The sequence below is a fragment of the Peromyscus eremicus genome, chromosome 7 (genome assembly GCF_949786415.1).
Source record: "Peromyscus eremicus chromosome 7, PerEre_H2_v1, whole genome shotgun sequence".
NCBI lineage: Eukaryota > Metazoa > Chordata > Mammalia > Rodentia > Cricetidae > Peromyscus > Peromyscus eremicus.
The window spans coordinates 64,768,438-64,789,892 of record NC_081422.1 but is presented as its reverse complement, the minus strand read 5'-3'; the positions used below and the strand labels follow the sequence as shown (position 1 = coordinate 64,789,892).

The window sequence follows — 21,455 nt, the reverse complement described above, 5'->3', positions numbered from 1 at the left end:
ACTTGCCTGTCAGGACATTCAGGTACCTGTTCGTCATAAAGGCCAGGCCCAGCAAAGGTTTCCACCAACTGACTCATCCGAGTCACTGAGCCAGTCCTCCCATCATCATTAAAGGGTGGCTTCATCCTTGAAACTAGACGAAGGGCCAGTGTGGTGGCTCAGTGGTTTCTGATGACCTGATTTCCATTCCCAGGACACGCATGGTAGAGGGAGAGAACCGGTTCCCAGAAGTTGTCCTCTGACCTCCACATCGTGCCATGGCCCCTGTGTGTACCCCCAAACTAAAAAATCATAATAAGCAAGATGTTTACTATTATCCTAGGTTTAGTTCAAGGTTAAATTCTGCCAGGTCTCTCCAAGATTAGTAGTGAATAGAAATAATTTTCAAGTCATCTATGGTGTAGGACATAGAGGTCTGGGAGGGAAGAGTAGGAAAGAGGAAGAGGAGAGGAGAGAAAACCACATAGGAAAGAAGGGAGGGGGAAGGAGAGGGAGAGAGATAAGACAACACAGGAGAGGAGAGGGGAGGGGAGGGAAGGGCAGGTGCCTGAAAGAGATCTAGTCTCTCCTGAGCCATTTTGTTCTTTAGGATACATGACTTCTTATTTCTTTTTCTCTTTTTCTGAGACAGAGTTTCCAAGTCTCTGTGTGTAGCTCTGGCTGTACTGGAACTCACTCTGTAGACCAGGCTGGCCTTGAACTCACAGAGATCCACCTGCCTCTGCCTCTTGAGTGTTGGGATTAAAGGTGTGCCCCACCACTGCCCTGCTACCTTCTCATTTCTTTTTTTTTTTTCCCCTCCCCGAGACAGGGTTTCTGTGTGGAGTTTTGGTGCCTGTCCTGGATCTCACTCTATAGACCAGGCTGGCCTCGAACTCACAGAGATCCGCCTGGCTCTGCCTCCCAAGTACTGGGATTAAGGGTGCATGCCACCACCGCCGGGCGACTTCTCATTTCTTACCAATGCACCTCACTAGCAGTCTAGGCCAAGCGAAGGGGTAGGTCATGGTTGGAGGTAACCCCTCGCTCCCCTCACTCCACACCCCGGGGCTACTCACATTCTTCACTCTCCACCCCGGCATAGTTGCCCACTTCTTTGAAGCTGATGTTTCCCAAGTGGAGAATACCAGCCACAATCTGCAACACCAGCGCCTGCTCCTCTGAGAAGATGCCGATCACGTTCATGGCGTGCTGGAAGAGAGAGAGAGAAGTTAGCCAGACGGGCTGGCTGCTGACTGCGTAAGCCGGGGACAAACAAGGCACAAAGTGACTTCGTGTGTAGCTTAGCCTGCAATGATGATGGGAAATCTCTACTGAACAACGTGGTCAGCGACCTGCATACTCACCTTTTCCTGTGTGTGTACACAAGTGTGTGTACGTGCTTGTGTGTGTGCAGGAGCACGTGTATGTGGAGGTCAGAAGTTGATGTTATGTGTCTTCATCGTTTGATTTCTGTGTTTATTTGTTTGAGACAGGATACCTCATTAAACCTGGAGCTCACTGATTTGGCCAGATTAGATGATCAACAAGACCCAGGAATCCTCCTGGTTGGGCCTCCCCAGAGCAGGGATTACAGTGTATGCTGCCAAGCCCTGCTGCTGCTACAGTTGCCCCTCCTCCTCCTCCTCCTCCTCCTCTTCCTCTTCCTCCTTCTCCTCATGGGTTCTGGGAATTGAACTCAGGGCCTCAAGGAATTTGTTACAAGCAATTTGACAAGTAATTTGCTGGCCAAGCCACCATCTCCCTAGCCTTAATGTGCTATTAGAAGTCCTGCTGGAAGGGCAAATCTGTTTTTAAATACAATATACTCTCTAGGCTAGAGTGGGTTCCAGACAGCCAGGACTGTTACATAGAGAAACCTTGTCTTGGAACCACCGCCCCTCCATATGTGTGTGTGTGTGTGTGTGTGTATGCATATGTATATGTATATGTGTATACACACACACACACACACACACACACACACACACACACATTCTCTAGGACCACGCTAGACCCTAGAGGATCTCCAAGAAGAAAGACACTCAGGGGACAGGAGTCTCAGCACGAGCTTCTAGGTCTGCCTTGTCCCATGTGTATTCTGGCTGCCAACCCTCTCCAAGGATACTACTATCCCATTTCCAACCACACCAAGATGTCTTCTCCTTTGTGGAGAGGGAAAAAGATAGATTTTATTAGCAAAAACATCTTTTAAAATCCTCAGGACTACAGACCACTAAAAAGCCAAGTTTCTAAGTCCATTAAAGTGACTGAGTCTTGGATTTCTGTAACTTGAGAGAATTGTTCCTTGGGACAATGTTAGGCCCTTCGTCCACAGTTTCTTTCTTGTTCCTGGAATACTGTGGCTGGATGGTCTTGGGACCTGGGACTCATCCTGTTACTTCTGAGCATAGACCAACTCCCCTCCCACTGGCCCTCCCCTGCTCATTCTAGGTGCCCCCTCAGTTCTCAGCAGATAAACAGGCCTGAGCTTGTTATTGACTCAAAGGACAGTGTCAAAGCGGTCCTTGAAGGATAAGTGGATGGCAGGCCTACCTGTAGAATGTTCTAGACTGGATGATTTAGCTTAAGCTCAGGCAGGTCACAAACCCTTGAAAATCTAGTGGTATAACCTAGACTGTGACATGTGTATGATGGGAACAGCTCAGAGCACAATGATTGCCCTTGACCTCAAAACTCAGAGGTAACAAAAAAGTCTTTGGAAACAGAAGAATGAGATCAAGAGGATGAAAAAAATAAAAACTAGAAAGTATTTTCAACTTTTCTTTTTGGTTTTTTGTTTTTGTTTTTGTTTTTCAAGACAGGGTTTCTCTGTGTAGCTTTGCGCCTTTCTTGGAACTCACTCTGTAGCCCAGGCTGGCCTCAAACTCACAGAGATCCACTTGGCTCTGCCTCCTGAGTGCTGGGATTAAAGGCATGCACCACCACTGCCTGGCTCTTTTTGTTTTTTGTTTCAAAACAGGGTCTCACTATGTAGCTCTGGTAGTCTTAAAACTCACTCTGTAGACCAGGCTGGCCTTGAACTCAGCAGGATCCACCTGCCTCTGCCTCTATGTGCCACTATGCCCAGCCAAAAACTATATATATATATATATATATATATAAAAAATTTTTTACATTTGTGTGTCTGTATGAATGCATGCTATGTATGTGCAGGTGCCCACAGATGTCAGAAGAATGTATTCGATCCCCTGGAGTTCTAGGCAGGTGTAAGCTGCCGGATGTGGCTGCTGGAAACTGAACTTGAGTCCTCTGCAAGAATAGCAAGCCCTCTTCTCCAGCTCCTAAAATTTTCTATGTTCAGATAAGACCATACATTGGCTTGTGTCCTTCGTAAGAAACAGCTCCATATACTGGCTGTTCAGCAAACAAGCATGCTAAACTCATCCTCCCAATTATCTTCGTCTATCAGAACACTCCTGCAGGAGGATAATGACCAGTTTAAGTCTCACTCATTTCAAACCACTGTGTGACCATTGGGGCCTGGCTCTCCAGGATGCTGAATATACCCACACTTACCAGGGTTTCCTGGAATTCCCGTTTGTCATCGATGTCATCGACCTTGTAGGACCCGGAGAGGCTCAGGTAGTAGTAGTAGTCCATGCTGGTGATGCCAAGGCTTTGCTTCTGCTCTGCAGAGGCGCCCTCGATGAGCTGCATGAGAGCACACAGGATGTGTCAAGACATGGTCCACAAATCACCCACAGTCACCTCATGGTTTCGGGATCACCATCCCTGAGCCCAGGTGGAGAAAACTCTCTAAACTTGTATTCCAAAATTCTCAGTGGTTCTACCCTGCAGAATCTGAGCGAGTTTATAAAAATATTGTTTTGGGTTGTAGTTGTCTTAACCCCAGTTCGGTCTGCAATCTCCAGTTTTTGTTGTTTACGGTGTATGGGTGTTGCCTGTACGTATGTATGTGCACCATGTGCATACCTAGTACCCATGGAGGCCAGAAGAGGGCATCAGATTCCCTGGAACTGAGTTAGAGATGGCTGGGAGACATGTGGGTTCTGGAAACTGAACCTGGTCCTCTGAAAGAGCACTCTTAAGTACTGAACCATCTCCCCAGCCCAACTTCCAGTTCTTAACTCTGATAAAGCCTGAGAGAGCTCAGTTTTTCTTCCTGTCAGCCCGAGAACTATATGCTGTACTAGTGACCCTGGGGAAAAGTAGAATACAAAGTAGACCACAGCCACTGAGTTCCTGCCCAACTTAGCTCTTCTGTGCGTCTCGACCCAGGATGTGTATTTTAGAATGGCCACGGGTTATTTCTCTGGCACTCTGAAACCTCCTGACCTACCTACTGAGTTCCTTTGCTCGCTTCATGCTTATGGTTCAAGATGGGAGTTCTTTGCTTCCTGTTCCTGCCATCGTGCCTGCCACCTGTTGCCATGGTGTTCCCACCATGGCCTCTGGCCCTCTGAACTATAAGCCCAAATAAAATCTTTTTTTCCCATAAGTTGCCTTGGTCATGGTGTTTTAATCACAGCGACAGAAAAGTAACTACCACTGTCCCCAGTTTATTCGGTGCTGGGGATTGAACCTGAGGCTTTGTGCATGCCAGGCAAGCACTCTACCAAGGAGCCTCATCCCCAGCCCCTGAACAGTCTTTTGGTACTGCCCGTTCCCTTGCCCCTATTTTTGCTCCTGTCTGCAGACCACACCTCCCTCCTGTTCAGTCTTCTTGCTTGGACACATGCGCCCTTCTCTCTTGCATCTCCAAACACCCACTTCCCAGGCTCTGTCTGCACATGCTGCTCTCTCTGCCTTCACTGAAAGTTGGTCCTTGATGCTGAGCTTCTTCAAGCCACACAGTCTGCTTCTGAGCTCACTGGGATGTAGCCACACCCGATAGCATCTCCCCTTACCGCTCTGACAAAATTGCTCTCCTGCCCTTCTTTCTCATGGCTCAATCCGGCAGGCTGCTCTTGGTCTTGGCCTACTTCCTTTTCCCAAGAGCTTACAGATTTGTTCCTGAGGCTTTCTGGAGAGCAGCACTGACCCTGCCAGGCCCCTTTATCCTACATATGTGTCCCCTGGTCCTGGATAGACACCATATTTGCTATGTGCTTTTTTAACAAAAAGGTACTGAAAGAATTGGTTGCCATTGAAGATCCCTGTGTAACTGAGAGACTGTCTGTGAGCTCCTCCCATAAGTTAATTTCTTTCTAACCTAGAGATCCTAGAACAAAACCAGACCAAAGAGAAAGCAAACTACGGATCCCTAATATGAAAATAATCATTAAGTTAACTTGAACATTACAGTTTCGAATATGGCATGTTTATATTTCTATATACTGAGAAACATTTTTCTAAATAGCTGGATGGGCAAGGTCTAGAGGCACATAATTATGATCTCAGCTACTTGAGAGGCTAAGGTAGGAGGATCACAAGTTTGAGGCCTGCCTGGGTTACCAAGTGAGTTCAAGACCAGCCTAGTCACTTAGTGAGACTGTCTCAAAATAGAAGAAATAAAAAGAAGGTTGAGGATCTAACTCTGTGGAAGAGTGCTGGCCTGGTACATAGGAGGCTGGGTTAGCTCTCCAATTCTGGACAATTAAAAACAACAACTGAACTGGATGATTACTAAAGCCTGAAACATACTTAGAGCATCTTGAGGGCTGGGGAGATGGCTTAGTGGTTAAGCACACTGACTACTCTTGCAGAACTCCTGGTTCAGATCCCAGCGCCCACATGGTGGCTCACAACCATCTGTAACTCCAGTTCTAGGGGATCTGACACCCTTTTCTGAACTCCACTGACATTAGGCATACATGTGGTACACAGATATATATGCAGGCAAAACATTTATACATACAAAATAAAATTTAAAAATCTAAAAAAAAACAGAATCATTTTTTTAAAGCATCTTGCTCTCTGCACTGACCTAGACTCTGCTTGGGTTCTGAGGGCCTGAGGAGGGGTGTGCTGAGCTTGCCCTGAGGCTCCCAAGCCTACTGAAACACGCTCATCCAATAGTGAACCTGTTGGAGGTATGTGCCCCTGGACACTTGGCTCCTATCACCTGACTCCTTGCTCAACACCTCCTCCTGTCTCTATCTGGGGTGCTCCCTCTTTAGTCATCCCTGATATTCCCATACCTCCGACTCTCCCCACACAAATTCCTATTTGGCAAATAATCAAACGAACACTCCTACTTCCGTTTTGAAGTTTGTCAACAATTTCTTAATCATTTAACTTTGGGGAAATTTGCCTTGTTACTCTAATTAGAACTCGGCACTCCTTGAGAACAGGAGCATTTTCTCATGCCCGTTTTAGACACTTACACAAACCCCATTGGCATCTCTCTGGGCTTGTTAGGCTACCGCCTACCCCTAAGAGTTGAGAGGAAAAAAACTGATCACATTATTATTCATGCTACCGCACACTTGGAGATCAGAAGACAACCCGGGGCTCTTTCTCACCAGGTGGGTCCCAGGAATTGAACCCAGGTCCTCAGGCTTGGCTTCAAGGGCCTTTCTCCTCTGAGCCATCTCACTGGCCTCCCCAGTTTTGTTTTTTAATATGGAGAATGAAGAAACGAGTGAGAAAGAAAATCTATAAGGAAAACCTGGTAGAAAATGTGGAAGCTCCTTTCTCCCGGGTTCCTCATCACCACTCTGGACTTTTCCAGAAGGAAGTTGGAGATCTTGCCACCATCTGGTTCCCCACCTGGACTGAACTGGATTTCAAAGTATTTTCCCTGCAAGAAAATTAGCAATTTCCTTTAGTACTTGGTAAACAAAAACACAGTGCTCCAAACAGACTTTGAATACGGGGCATAATTCAAGGAAATCCATTACTGGAAGACATTCTGGATTACCCCCAGCTCTGAGCTAACTTCCTTACGGTTTTTCAGAGCAAACAATACCCCCGAGCTTGCCAGTCACACAGTTCTGCATTCAGGATCAATCCTAGGGCCGGACTAAATAAGGAGATGCTTGTAATCGCTCACTTTCTCCCAGTCTATGTCTGTCTGCAGACTGGCACAGAAAACCACAGAGCGCCAAGGTTGCCACATTGTTCTTCTAGAAGAATGTATTAATCTTCAACCAACAGGATTCTGGTTATCATTCTCTATAATGCTTGCCTATCTAAGATACAGAAAATTGCATATGGCTTTAAACTTATATTTCCTAATAAATAGTAAGAGTATCATTTGATGCTGTCAGGCATAGCTGAGAGACAGAGAGACAGACAGATAGACAGACAGACTTTTCTCCTCTTTGATGTCATTAAGCATGACACAGAGAGAGAAAAAAAACTATACTCCCCCTCCCCCATTAGGGTTATATGATTATAAACACTGGGCCCTTGCTATTTCTAAAGACTGACTAAGTTATCCTCTCAGAATAACAGGAAAAGGCAAGGGTAGTCATAGCGATGTTTTCCCTGCTCTCTAAGGAAGGCGAGCGACTATGGGTGGGTAGCTAAAGGGTTAAAGTTGGCAGTGTCTATTTTTGCAAGGCAAGTTAAGAATGGTAATTAGGGGAGAAAGGTCATGTAGAAAATTCATTCACAGTATCTTTCTTCTGTTGTTGCCTAGAAAGGTCAGAAGAAAACATCCCGAATACGAAAGATGAAACAAGCAAGAATAACAGTAGGCAATGAGGAGCGTGCAGCAGGTTTCACAGAGAGCCATCAGAGAACCTGACATCAGTGACTACCTGAGACCACCGGGAGACGTCTCTAGGAAGTAAGATCTTCCTTTCTGAATAAAGGCCAACGCCAACATGGTGGTATACATCTGAATTCCAGCACATGGGGGGGGGGGCGCCGGGGAGGGGGGGGGGCGCAGAGACAGGCCATCCTAGGCTACATAAGGAATTTAAGGCTAGCCTGGGCTATGTGGGAGACTGTCTCAAAAGAAAAATCATTAAATGCAAAAAGTTAAGTAAATGCTTTTCTTTTTTTTTTTGAAGAGAAAAAGAAACTGTTTTTCTTTGAAAGTCCCACCCACTATTTATCTTGAAAACGGCCCACTGTCAGCCTCACAGATGGCTCTTGCCTGAGTGCCAGACAGGCTGTATGGCTGAAATAGGACACTAAATCTCTAGGAATTTTTTTTTGTAAGATTTATTTATTTATTTATTTATTTATTATGTACACAGTGTTCTACCTGCATGTATGCCTGCAGGCCAGAAGAGAGCACCAGATCTCATTATAGATGGTTGTGAGCCACCATGTGGTTGCTGGGGATTGAATTCAGGACCTCTGAATGAGCAGCCAGTGCTCTTAACCACTGAGCCATCTTACCAGCCCCTCTAGGCATTTGTATTTGTTTTTGTAATACACCTTTTGGCCTTTTGGAATGGTCCCATTTCAATACTCCACCGCCAAGACTTCCAGTCAGAAACATTTAAGAAAGGCATTCACAACATGGCAAGGGTGACCTTGTCCTAACCCTGGGTACACGGAGTTAGGAGGCACTGTGGCCAGGGGCTCTTCATTCTGTGAGCATACAGAAAGCAGATTCAGAAATCCAGGGGAGACAGGGAGAAGCCTAGAGGAAGGAAAGGTCTAATAGGTGCTCCCTTACCCCAAGTGTCTGCTCCCTGCAGACCAAGCTCGGAGGAGCCAAGTCCCTGCAAGCAGGCCTGGATCTCGGGCTTTCCACCCTGACAAGCAGGCCTGGATCTCCGGCTTTCTCTAGTCTACTCATTTCTTTCCTTCAAGCACCTGAAAACTTCCTCAGGACAAAGACTCTCCCTTTCATCAACTGTTATTTTTTTTTTTTTTTCTTTTTTGATTTTTCGAGACAGGGTTTCTCTGTGTAGCTTTGCGCCTCTCCTAGAACTCACTTGGTAGCCCAGGCTGGCCTTGAACTCACAGAGATCCGCCTGGCTCTGCCTCCCGAGTGCTGGGATTAAAGGCGTGCGCCACCACCGCCTGGCTGTTATTTTTCTTACTAAGACAGCTCAAGAGGTGAGCCAATTTTGAAGTTATCTTGTTTGCATTCAAAACTCAAAATAATTTCTGTCAAAGGACACACTGCTTAGAAGGTAAAGGAGAGACTGAAAAGCCTGTCCCTTCAGGATGCGGGAGGTGCTCCCGGGACCGGAGTCTGGACACTTACGAATCGGCTGGAATTGTTGTTGCGCACTGTCTTGGCATTCCCAAAGGCCTCCAGGAGGGGGTTGGACTGCAGGATGATGTCCTTGACATGCTGTTGCAGCAGACAAGAGGGCATTAGGAAGACAATGGATGCGCATCACATGAGGTCAAACTCAACTTTCCCCCAAGTCCTGCTTTCTGAATATCATAAGGTAAGAGGCCCCAATCCATATGTCCTGGAGAGTTTCTGGATAGTTCATTGTAGTTTTGCTTTGTTTTATTGAGATTGCCCTGGTTGGCCTGGATCTCACTATGTAGACCAGGCTGGCCTCAAACTCACAGAGATAGATCTGTTTCTGCCTCCGGAGTGCTGGGATTGAAGACGTGCATTTCTATGCCCAATTGTTTTTTTTTTTTTCTTTCTTTCTTTCTTTCTTTCTTTCTTTCTTTCTTTCTTTCTTTCTTTCTTTCTTTCTTTCTTTCTTTTTGAAACAGAGTGACATGTAGCTCAGGCTAGCCTCAACCCTGACATGTAGCTGAAGATAACTTTGAACTCCAGATCCTCCTGCCTCCTCTTCCCAAGTGCTAAGATTACAGGCATGTGCCACCCCACATGGTTTACACTGTGCTGGGGATCAAACGCAGGGCTTGTGCCTGCTAATCCAGTACTCTGCCACCCGAGCCACCTCTGCAGTTGACAATCTATTAATGTATTCTTGCATGGCCACAGAATCCTACTTATGTGACTAGATTTCCCAACCCCTCTTAGTCTGAAGCAGCATCCTAAAGCTGGGGTGCCACCAGGAGCCCAGAGTCTGCATGGTCTGGGACTGGTTTTCCATGCTGCTTGCTGTGACTCGCTCCTGCACTCCTGGGTAAGTTGACAGTCCCAGTGGGGAGGAAAGAGAAGCATGAAGAAGTCCACTCCGACACTAGGGGCAAGACTTAGCTAGATGGCAATGAATCGGTTCCTCCTTCCCAAACATCTATAGAAACACAATCCTGTGTCGTCTCAAACTTTAAATGTGCACCAGTCACCTGGGAGTCTTGTTAAAATGCAGAGGTAGGTTTAATAGGTCTGGGGCAGGGCCCAGGAAGCTGCATTTCAAAGCAATCCCTGCTCCCAGGGAGCTTGCAGCCAAGGCTGGGTCAGACCCTCAGGACCTACACGGTGGAAGGAGGGACCCAACACCCTTAAGGCAGCCCTGGCGTTACTGCCTCTTCCAGTGTGGATTCACACTGAGGTCAGCCAGGACCAACAGCACAGCTTACAACACAGCTCTCGGCCAAGAACAGGAGAAGAATTTAGGGTGCACACTCCAGTCCTATGCCAGACTTAGAGGGGTGCAAAACACATCACAGACATGCGGCTTCTCAGCGGATAGGACTCAGTGCTGGCTTTGGACAGCGACTCACTCCTTCTACGTCTAATCATTCACATGCTATGGTTAAATGTGTTCCAGAAACAACAAGTCTTCTGGCTCGTGCTCTTGAGCTACTGACTAATTTGAAGCCAAGAGTTCTGGATCAGTGTCCTCAAAGGAAAACAGGAAGAGAAAAATCAACATTAACCGTCTGCAGCTTGGCCACTGGGTCACAGGCCATAGCATGTAACAAGAAGATACTAAAACTGACCATGGGACAAGCCTATATGCTCCTGGGGTACCCTCAAACATCCCAGAGGAGAGAATGCCACAAGGCTTGGGAGGGAGCATCCCATTCCACACAAGCAGTGCTAGTCACTAGCTCCAAGGCAAACTCTGGGTGGTCCCACCATCTGGTCAGTTCCAGACTTAGCTCCATACCTAAGCTGCCTCTCTCCTTTACAATCCAGGGCTGTATATAAACTTTGCATATATCTTTTAAGGTCAATTTGGAATGCGTGAATCTTTATTATTCCTCTCAATCTTATTTTTGCAGGCTAGATGTGCTACACCACTTAATGATACTCCAGTTTTTCTTAGGGAGACACAGGAAGAAATGATCTTGAAGCTTTTCCTATTAAAAATAAAATCATAGCCTTATTTATTATTATTTTTTTAGAGCTTCTTCATGCTTCTCTTTGGCTGCAGTGCTGGGATTAAACAAACTCAGGACAATGGATTCAGGCATGCTAGGCATGCATTCTTTCTCGTCTCCCTTTTATTACATTATTTTATTATTTATTTATTTAGGTTTTTTTCTTTCTTTCTTTCTCTTTTTTTGAGACAGGGTTTCTCTGTGTAGCTTTGCGCCTTTCCTGGATCTCGCTCTGTAGACCAGGCTGGCCTCGAACTCACAAAGATCTGCCTAGCTCTGCCTCCCGAGTGCTGGGATTAAAGGCGTGCACCACCACTGCTCAGCCTTAGGTTTTTTTCAAGACAGGGTTTCTCTGTGTAACAGTCCTGGAACTCACTCTGTAGACCAGGCTGGCTTCGAACTCACAGAGATCCTCCTGCCTCTCCCTCCCAAGTAATGGGATTAAAGGCATGCGCCACCACCATCAGCTTTCTTGTATTACTTTTTAAAAGATGGTTTCATGATACCCAGACTGGCCTCCTGGCTACCCTGAACCTTCCACTTTCTTGCCTCCACCTCCCTAGTGCTAGGATTATATGCATGTAACCACCACACTTGGTCTACGCAGTATTGGGGATGAACCCCAGGGCTTGGTGCAAGCTAGGGAAGTTCTCTTGCCCAGCCCAGCCAAGCTTCTCAACACTGAGCTCCATGCCCAGCTCAAGAGATCAGCTGAACCCTTAGCTCAGCTGATAAAGTGGTTACCTAGCATTCATGAAGCCCTGGGCTCCATTCCCAGCTCCAAATAACCTGGACATGGTTGGTGATGCATTCCTGTAACCCCAGAGGTAGAGGCATGAGGTTGAGAAGGTTAAGGCTATCCTTGACAACTTAGTAAGATCTCATCTCAAAACAACATCAAACAACGAAACATTAGAACTGCCGTGTGAGATGGTGCCTATGTGTAACTCCCTAGATTTTACTGAGACAGCCTTCGTAGACCTGTGCTATCAGATGCTCCTATCAGTAACAAAAGTGACTGTGCTCCAACATTTTTTACCAGCAATGTTTATAAGAACTACAGGAGTTCTGACAATGTGATAGGTATAATTATTATTATTGATGATGATAGTGGAGTTTTTGTTTGTTTTCTTGTTTTGTTGAGAAACAGAGATTCATATAACTAACTCTGGCCTTGCTAGCCTTAAACTTGCTGTGTAGTCAAGCCTTGAACTTCTGATCTTCCAGTTTCTACCTCTGAGTGCTGGGATTACAGGCATGCACCTTCATGCCTGATGCATGTGGTGCTGGGAATGAACTCAGGGCTTTGTGCGTCCAGGTGAGCTTTCTACCAGGTGAGCTAGACAGATCCCCAGTTCTGATGTAGCTTTAATACAAATTTCTCTTATTTTCAAGTTCGATGAATAACTTCAACTTCCCGTCATCTCAGCTCCCTTTCATGTCTCTCTTTCTCCTCCGTTTGAATGGCGGCCCTTTTGATTAATTCCTAAGAGCTCATTACATATTAGAAATGTCACTATGAAAACATAGTTTCTTTGTACATTTCATGTACCTTGGTTACACAACCTGTGCTCTGCAAAATAGATTTCTTTGCAAAGCTACAAATAGATGAGAAGCGTGCGTCAGCACGCGCAGCTGCAGACGGGGTTTCTGAGCACGCGCAGACTCACCTGGACCTTGGGGCCTCCTCCGGACACCCTGGAGACGTAGCTCATGATGTACTTGGCAGCCACGGTCTTCCCAGCACCGCTTTCGCCACTGAGGAGAGAAAGACAAACACCGTGAAGCGGTCCCTGCCAGCTCCTTCATCCACTGTCTCCACCTGAACAACTCACAGAGAAACCAGGAAGACAGGACTCAGGTGGGGGTGGGGACCAGCATGGAGCTAGTTGAGAAAAGCGGGGACCACAGCAGGAACAACTCACTCCTCTGACCTGGGTGAGCGTGGCATAGACTGAGCCTTTACCGGTGCCATCGTGCACAGGCCAGACAGCTGAGTTTTTTCTTTTCTTTTTTAGTGATTTATTTATTTTTTATTTTATGTGCATTGGTGTTTGACCTCTGTGTATGTCTGTGTAAGCATGTTGGAGCCTCTGGAACTGGAGTTACAGACAGTTGTGAGCTGCCATGTGGGTGTTGGGAATTGAACTCGGGTCCTCTGGAAGAGCAGCCAGTGCTCTTAACCGCTGAGCCATCTCTCTAATCCCCAGTTAAGTTTGTCCAGTCACAGGAGGCATGATTAGGAAACTATAAATATCAGAAGGATACAAATATCCAGACATTACAAGTGACATCCACACACATTTTTGTATATGGAAAAAAGGAGGCTATGAAGTAATTTCATCTCACATACTCCACTCTAATTATAGACAAAACATAGTTAGAATTTCATTTTTATTGTTGAGACAGGGTCTCACTACATAGTTAAGGCCGGCCTTGAACTCAAAATCCTACTGCCTCAGTGCTGGGATTCAAGGCATGCATGAGCCACTGCCCCCAGTCAACAAAAATGATTTTTGAAGAACTAGAGTTATAGTGCAGAGGTAAGCCTCCTGAGATGCACGAGGCCCAGGGTTCAAGTTCAAAAAGCCCCATTTTTCAAAATATTAGCAGAGATTTGGGTCAGGATAAGGCGACAATGGGAATTTGGGATAATTCTTTCCTAACCTTTTTGTCATGCTGTGCTATTTTGTTTATATATACATACACATAAATATACATGTACCTAGACATATATATATGGAAATGTATATATACATACGAATATATATATATGCAAAAATGGGCACTCTGAGGCTTTAGACTCTGCCTTGATGTAATGCAAGCTTCCTTATTTTAGAAGCGCTAAAATTAAATGATGAGGCAATATTAATCACATCCTGAGAAACAAAGACTACCTTCCGCTGGGTGGCCAGAGTGCACAGCAGTAGCCTTTTGTTAATAGTCTGCTCTCCAAAATCCCCATTCTTCCCTCAAAATCCCCCTGAATTCATAATGACCTCAATTCCAAACATGCTCGACTCCATCTGAAGCCTCATCATTCTGTGCGTAGCCTAGGTGTTGCCAAAATAGAGCTTGTTAAAGAAACCCACATCTAGAAGAGGACCCAGCATGAAAACTGCAGGCTGCCCTAAGTTCATCGGTTCATACTTGTTGTTCTTGGTAGTCAAGAAACCGGAGGTGCACATCTTATGTCCTATGAAACTCAAAGACTAGGTGACATCAACAAATGTTTCCAATTGTAGAATGCTCTCCCCCCCCCCCCCCCAGCCACCTTCGTCAGAGCAGCTGCAACTACGTATAAGCAGCCTTCAAGAGCCTGCTTGTTAGGTGTTGATGTTCGGCAGAGGAGAGGGAGGGCGGACGGGTCATTGGATCCTCACCTGGATCTCCTTTCCAGCTGTATGTGATTTTGCCCCAGCTGCAGCTGAACTCACAGAGGCTCTATTTTATGACTTACTTTATAAGTTGTAACAGTGTAAATGCTGAAGAACTTTGGAAAAAGGAAGTGTAGAGTTACAGAAACAGTTAAGATAATTATGAGACTGTAACAAGTACAGACAGGGCAGCCAAGGCTCCATGGCAACAATGTATCTGCAACAGGTTGATAACAATATAAAAATAATACAGGAAAAAGAAAGGGCGGGACAACTAGAGAAGATATTCCTTGGTCCTAGTTGGCTCTCTGTTGCTGTGATAAAACATCATGATAAAAAGCAACTTAGGGAGGATGGGATTTATTTCGTTTCCAGCAGGGCATCATCAAGAGACACCAAAGCAGGAACCCAGAGACCACAGGAGTTCTGCTTACCGGCTTGCTCCCTATGGCTTGCTCAGTTTGTTTTCGTATATACCCCAGAACCACCTGGACCCTCCCACATCAATCATTAATCAAGAAAATGCCCCATAGACATGCCTACAGACAATCTGAGGGAGGCAGCTTTTTCATGTGCCAGTTGACAAAATAACCAGCATAGACCTGTTAGGTGGCTGCTACATAAATGATTCTTTTCTCTCTAAAATTTCATGGTGCTGAGCATTGAACCCCGAGCTTCATGCATGCCAGGCAAGTGATCTACCACTGAGCTACAAACTCAGCCCTGATAGTGATGTGATTTCTTTTTTAAAAAATAACTATTTTATTTTTAACTACTTGCATGTGTGGGTATGTGCACATGAGTTCAGTGCCTATGGTGGCCAGAAGGTGGTATCAGATTCCACTAGAGCTGGAGTTAACAAGCAGCTGAGGGTCATCCAACATGATTGTTAGGAACTGAACTTGGGTCCACTGTGAGAATACTACACACTCTGAACCACAGGCCATTTCTCAAGGCCCTGTGATTCTCTTAATGCTTACATTTTTATTTTGTTTTTATGGTTCTATTGTGTACGATTGTGTGTGTGTGTGTGTGTGTGTGTGTGTGTGTGTGTGTGTGTGTAGTGTTTGTATAGATGCAGGTGTCATACAGGTGCTTGTGTACATCTGTGCACACGTGTGTGGAAGCCAGAGGATGTCAGATTGTCTTTTCCATTACTTTCCACCTTATCTATCTATCTATCTATCTATCTATCTATCTATCTATCTATCTATCTGTCTGTCTGTCTATCTTGAGGTAGGGTCTCTCACTGAACCCACAGCCTCCTACTGATTGGCTAGACTGGCTGGCTACTGAGCTCTGGGGATCTGCCTCTCCCCCGACCATTCCCAATGCCTGGGTTACAGAGGGCTTACCATTCACTTACGTTTTTGTTTTTGAGACAGGCAATTAACTATGTATTTTATATTTTTCAAAACACCTTTTCACAAAAAAGGAAGGATCACATCACAATGATAATGAATATTCATCAGTTTCATTACATTATTATTCAACTTTTTTTTATATATCACCATGACTAATCAGGTTTCTGTAAGTTTACATTTTTGTATTTAGAATTCCTTAGAATAAGCGGCCAGAGAGAAAAACACAGCAAACCTAGGAGAGCTCTAAAGTAAAAGTCTAACTATCCCTCTTTAGTGCCCTTGTTTAATAGTGTGACCAGACATGGTTTACTGTGTCTCTTAAAAAATGTTTTTAAATGGGGGAGGGGAGGTGCTCATGCCAACGGTGCACATGTGGAACTCAGAAGTCAGGATGATTTGAGGGAGACGTTCTCAACTTCAATCATGTGGGTCCTAGGGAATGAACTCAGGTCACTGGGCAAGAAGCATCTTTGAGGACCGACCTGTCTCCCAAACCTGATCGAGCATTGTATCTCATTGCTTGAAGCAAAAGAGCAGAATTATAATGGAGAAAGTAACTCTTTTTCACATATTAAAATAAGTAATGTCAGGTCCAAAAATAGAACATCCGCATTCTCAGTAGCTGTGATTTTCTTTTCTAGGCAATTTAAAATAATTAGTTCTGGCTAAACATTGATCTGAATGCTCGTCTCTTGGTTTCAGTTCATAGGCACTTAAAGGAAGACTTTATTGATCACAGCCGGTAATTTGCTCAAAATAATGGCACAATAATGGGATGTTCCATAATACTGAAGCTTACAGTATATATAACCATAATTGCCCTGGCCTGCTTGGGAGGGGAAAGCACTGTCTAATGTGAAGACACTATGAAGACATGAGACGTGATACAGCACACCCCAAACCACTCACTCAGTAGCTCACAGCAGCCATAGCAATTGCCCTTCCCTGTGTATACAGACAGCCTTTCCTAATTCCATTGTTCAGCTTGACTTCTAGGGAGAAGGGCAGAAAATGGTGGAAGTTCAGCTAGGCATGGTGGTGTGTGCCTGCAATCTCATCCCTAGGGCTGAGGGAGGAGGATCAAATTCTGTGGTAGTTTGAGATACATACAGCAAGACTGTCTCAAACACTAAGGGCTAGGGATGTAGTTCCACCGGACAGTGCTCACCTCACATGCTGTCCTATTTAGTGTTGCTATTACTATGATGGAGCATCATGACCAAAGGCAATGTGGGGAGGAAAGGATTTATTTGGCTTACACTGCCACATCATTGTTCATCATTGAAGAAAGTCAGGACAGGAACTCAAACAGGACAGGAACCTGGAGGCAGGAGCTGATATAGAGGCCTTGGAGGAGTGCTGCCTACTGGCTTGCTCATCATGGTTTTCTAAGTCTGCTTTCTTACAGAGCCCAAGACCAACAGCCCAGGGGTGGCACCACCCACAATAAACTGGGCCCTCCCGCATCAATCATTAACTAAAATAATGTCCTACAGGCTTACTTGCAGCCTGATCTAACGGAGGCATTTTCTCAACTGAGGTTCCCTTTCTTCAGAGGACTCCAGCTTGTGTCAAGTTGACATAAAACAAGCCAGCACACATGCCAAAGGCCCTGAGTTTGATTCCCAATGCAGAAAAAAAAGGAAACAAACAAACAACAACAACAAAACAACCCAAAAATTCCCTTGTAAATTAGGAATGGGAGTTGGGGGGGCTGGCAAGAGGGCTCAGCAGGTACAAGCATTTGTTGCCAAGCCTTGCAACCTGAGTTCAGTCCCCGGGATGCACAGTGGAAAGAGAGTATTGAGTCCTACAAGTTGTCTTCTGAACTCCACACATTCACTGTGGCACACATGCACACACGTAGGTGAACAAAAAATAAATAAAAAGTTAAAAAAAAAAAAAAGAAATTAAGGAACCTCACCGGTGATCCTTAACTAGGACAGCTCAATATTCTAGATTCTTCTCTCATCATCAGAACTCTAACCTCCAAGGGCAGTTTCTAGACTAGGAACAGTTAACTGATATAGTGCCCCAGTGTGCTCCAGAGATCAACAATTCAAAATCAAAGTCAAGGCCAACTTTATAGAAAATCCCAACCCAAACAGGAAACAATAGGACGTTTGTGTGTTAGCCGTAAAAATCGAAACTTCAGCCGTTTACGATGTTGTGTTTCTAACTGGATTCGAGGGGACTGTCACTGCTTTTGTGAGTCAGGCTGTTCCTTGCTTACAAAGCAACCGTGCTTCCAATTCCCTTCCAGTCACTCTAGCAAGTGTGAAAGCGGTTCAGCTTTTGTGTTGCTGACTCAGACATCTTGACTGCTGGAGGACTCCATCCTGGGTCTGGAAATCTCTCAGCACTGTTTTCTCCATAGCTGCTGTGTCTTTGCGGCCGACAGGATGAATGCAAATGAGGCGCACTTGTATCTGTTTGTGTCTCAGGAAATGTAAGGCGAAACAGTAACCGTGCATACACTTTTTTCCCCCAGCACACAGGGGTGAAGCCCCCTTCTTGACAATGTGATAGAAGGGCTGTGGCTCTAGCCTAGGATGAGCTGACGGCCTTCTGAGGAATCTTTTTTTTAAGTACAGATTTAAAATAATATGTTTTATTTTATTTGTTTGTGTACCACATGTGTGCAAGTGCTTGTGGAGGCCAGAAGAGGGCATCAGATCCTCTGAGCTGCAGTCATGTGAGGGTAATTGTGAGCCACTTGATGTGGGGTGCTGGGAACTGAAACCCCGTCCTCTGGGAGAGCGGCAAATGTTCTGACCTACTGAGCCATTTCTCCAATTCCCACCTGAGGCATCAAAGCATGCAAGTTGTATTGACAATGGTCAGATAAGAGTATTAGGGGTTTTAGGGACTAGTGGAGTATGTGTTAGAAAAAAGTTTCTAAAATCAAATAACAAATATTTAATACCCAGTAAGATAGGAAAAGTTATCCAAGAAGGATGTGTGTGTGAGTATGCATGTGTGTGTGTGTGTGTGTGTGTGTGTGTGTGTGTGTGTGTGTGTATGCATGGATACATGTGTGCAAACGGGAGGAGAAGTTGGCATCAGGCATCTTCCTCTGTTGCTTCCTCCTTGTTTTCTGAGACACAGCCTCTCAGCAAATGTGGTGCTCACTGACTCCAGTCTAATGGGTCACTGAGCTCCACGGGTCTGCCTGATCCCCATGCCCATTGTTAAGGTTACAGATGAGTATGACCATGTATATCTTTTTATGTGGGTGCTGGGGATCCAAACTCGGGTCCCTGATTGCTCCACAGGCCTTTTACCCACTGAGCCAACTCCTCAGCTCCAGAAAGTCAACTTTGAACGGCTCTTGAGTCTTTACTGATATGTACCCATTTAAGCAAATCTGCCGAAAACATTGTCTTACACACAGTCGGAACAAACAGCAGCCTGTGTTGCTGTGATCAGAAGCCTAGATGACTTTGCAAGAATGGGAAGCCACATCGAAGAAGGTTCTGGACAGCCCTCTCCAATGACTCTGTTCAGACTCCTTTCCCGAAAGCCTGTGGGACCTGAGACTGACAGGTGTCAGATGTGACATACCTCTCTGCTGGCCACGGCGGGGGTGGGGGGATGGGGGGTGTGCGGGGTGTGTGTGGGGGTGTGTGGGGGAGGTGGGGGGTGTGTGGGGGTAGGGATGGGGTGTGGGGGAGGTGGGGGGTGTGTGGTGGTGGGGTGGTGGGTGTGGGGGTGGTGGTGTTCTGGGGCTGAGGAGAGAAGGATCCTCACCCAGATCCTTGAAATCACACTAACATATAAAGTCATGTTATATGTGTTCTATTGCACTAAACTACTAAACCGTAGTCCCACTGCTATCCTGAGCAGACTGTACGGAAAAACATGCTAATGTATCAAGCAAAGTGTGCCTAAGACAACAGCCGCTACTTCCCCCACCCCCCACCCCCCCAGTGAATTAATGCTGTCAGGTAGACAGCATTTTCAAGTCTGCCCAGAAAGTGGCTCTGTGGCAAGGCTCACCTTGATCAGCCCAATAAACAGGAAAGTCCTGATGTTCAGTCTGAAGATCGTTTAAACCCAAAGTTGGCTCCCTGCTGTATATAAAATTCCCTTTGATGTTACTAGAGGATATTTGAAATCATTCTTCGACAGCTTAGAGGGATATTTAATTCCTTATTAACTTTTTTAATGTTCTTATAACTTATCAGTCTCTGCTTTGGTTTTTTTTTTTTTAAGTATTTATTTGTTTTTATTTTATGTATATGAGTATTGGCTTGCATGTATGTACCATGTGTGTGCCTGGTGCCCCAAGAGGCCAGAAAAGGTTGTTGGATCCCCTGGAACTGGAATTACAAATAGTGAGCTGTCATGTGGGTTCTGGGAATTGAACCTGGGTCTTCTGCAGAGCAGCCAGTACTCTTGAACTGCTGGGCCATCTTTCTAGCTCCCAGCAGTCTCCAATTTTTAAATGCAGCAACTAAGGCTTGCATTAGTTATGCACCTGAAACAGAACAAAACAGAGTCCAGGCCCAGAGTCATCCTAGGAATCTTTTCAAGCCGTGCTGGGCTGCGACAGTTATGTCCCAGCTAAGCTAACACAGGCTACTTCACAGCAGCAGAGGAAGGTAGGCTCCTGGGGACAGCACAGCATGGCCACACTCCAAATGCAAGACATCTCACATGTTTACCTAACACTCAGTTTCTTGATCTCTCAAAGAGAGCTGTAATTACTAGTTGGCCACATTGTCATGAAGATTAAAAATTGTATCATTAGGACTGGGCTCAGTTAGTTAAGTGTGTGTTCTGCAGGCCTGAGGACCTAATACAGAAACAAATCAAAATGAAACAAAACTAAAAAGCTGGGCTGGGTGGCATGTGCCACATTCTGGGGCTGGGGAGGTAGAAACAGGCTCACAGGCCAGCCAGTCGAGCCTGCTTGTCAAGTTCCAGACCAGTGAAAGACCTTGTCTCAAAAAGACAAGGTGAGCAGCCCCTGAGGAATGGTACCCGAGGTTGACCTCTGGCCTCCACATGCACACGAACACATGCATGTGTGCACTCAGGTACATATGAAAGACATGTTAGTGTGACTGAGATCATGTTAAGGTGCCAGCCCTCCTTGACTCGAGGAATCTTTAGAACCTTAAGAGCTAAGAGGTAAGTTGGGGACGCTGCCTAGCTGTGGATCTCTACTCTTCCACTCCACAGACAGCAGCAATTCTCCACCATCTCTCTTAGAGGCGACAGCTGACGGGGCCCATCGGAGAGCCGGTGAGCCTCAAAGGCTGATGTTGCCGGAGTAAACAAGGCATTGCGTGGGCCATCAGAAACCCAGGGGAGCCTTGAAAAGGGTCCCAGTGATCATCATAAAAGGCTCTTGAAATACATCAAAGACAGGAAGGCAGCTTGAGAATCCAGGATGCAGAAGCCAAGAGCGGAGCAGACACAGCCACATATGAGGGGCATTCTCACTGTTTTCTTTTACTCTTCACCACGACAAATGTTAGGGAAGCCAAAATCAAAGTGTCTTTTCAAGCAGGTAGGTCAACAACCCCAGATCCAGTAGTGGTACTAGCTCCTACTCTACTTCTCATAGCCAATCTATTAGCAGATCTCTTCAAACTATGTCTTTGTTAAGTCCTCTTTGGGGTTTGCAAAC

General features: G+C 45.7%; 1 protein-coding gene across 1 annotated transcript in view; it reads right to left on the bottom strand.

Moving 5' to 3' along the window:
- Myo1e (myosin IE) overlaps nt 1-21,455 on the bottom strand; it is a 206,103-nt gene that overhangs the window by 77,665 nt on the left and 106,983 nt on the right. The window contains exons 5-9 of the mRNA XM_059268194.1: nt 12,747-12,834; nt 9,080-9,169; nt 6,575-6,706; nt 3,520-3,654; nt 1,059-1,191 (exon numbers count right to left, since the gene is read on the bottom strand). Coding sequence (XP_059124177.1) covers nt 1,059-1,191; nt 3,520-3,654; nt 6,575-6,706; nt 9,080-9,169; nt 12,747-12,834 — 578 coding nt within the window. The remainder of the gene's footprint in view (nt 1-1,058; nt 1,192-3,519; nt 3,655-6,574; nt 6,707-9,079; nt 9,170-12,746; nt 12,835-21,455) is intronic.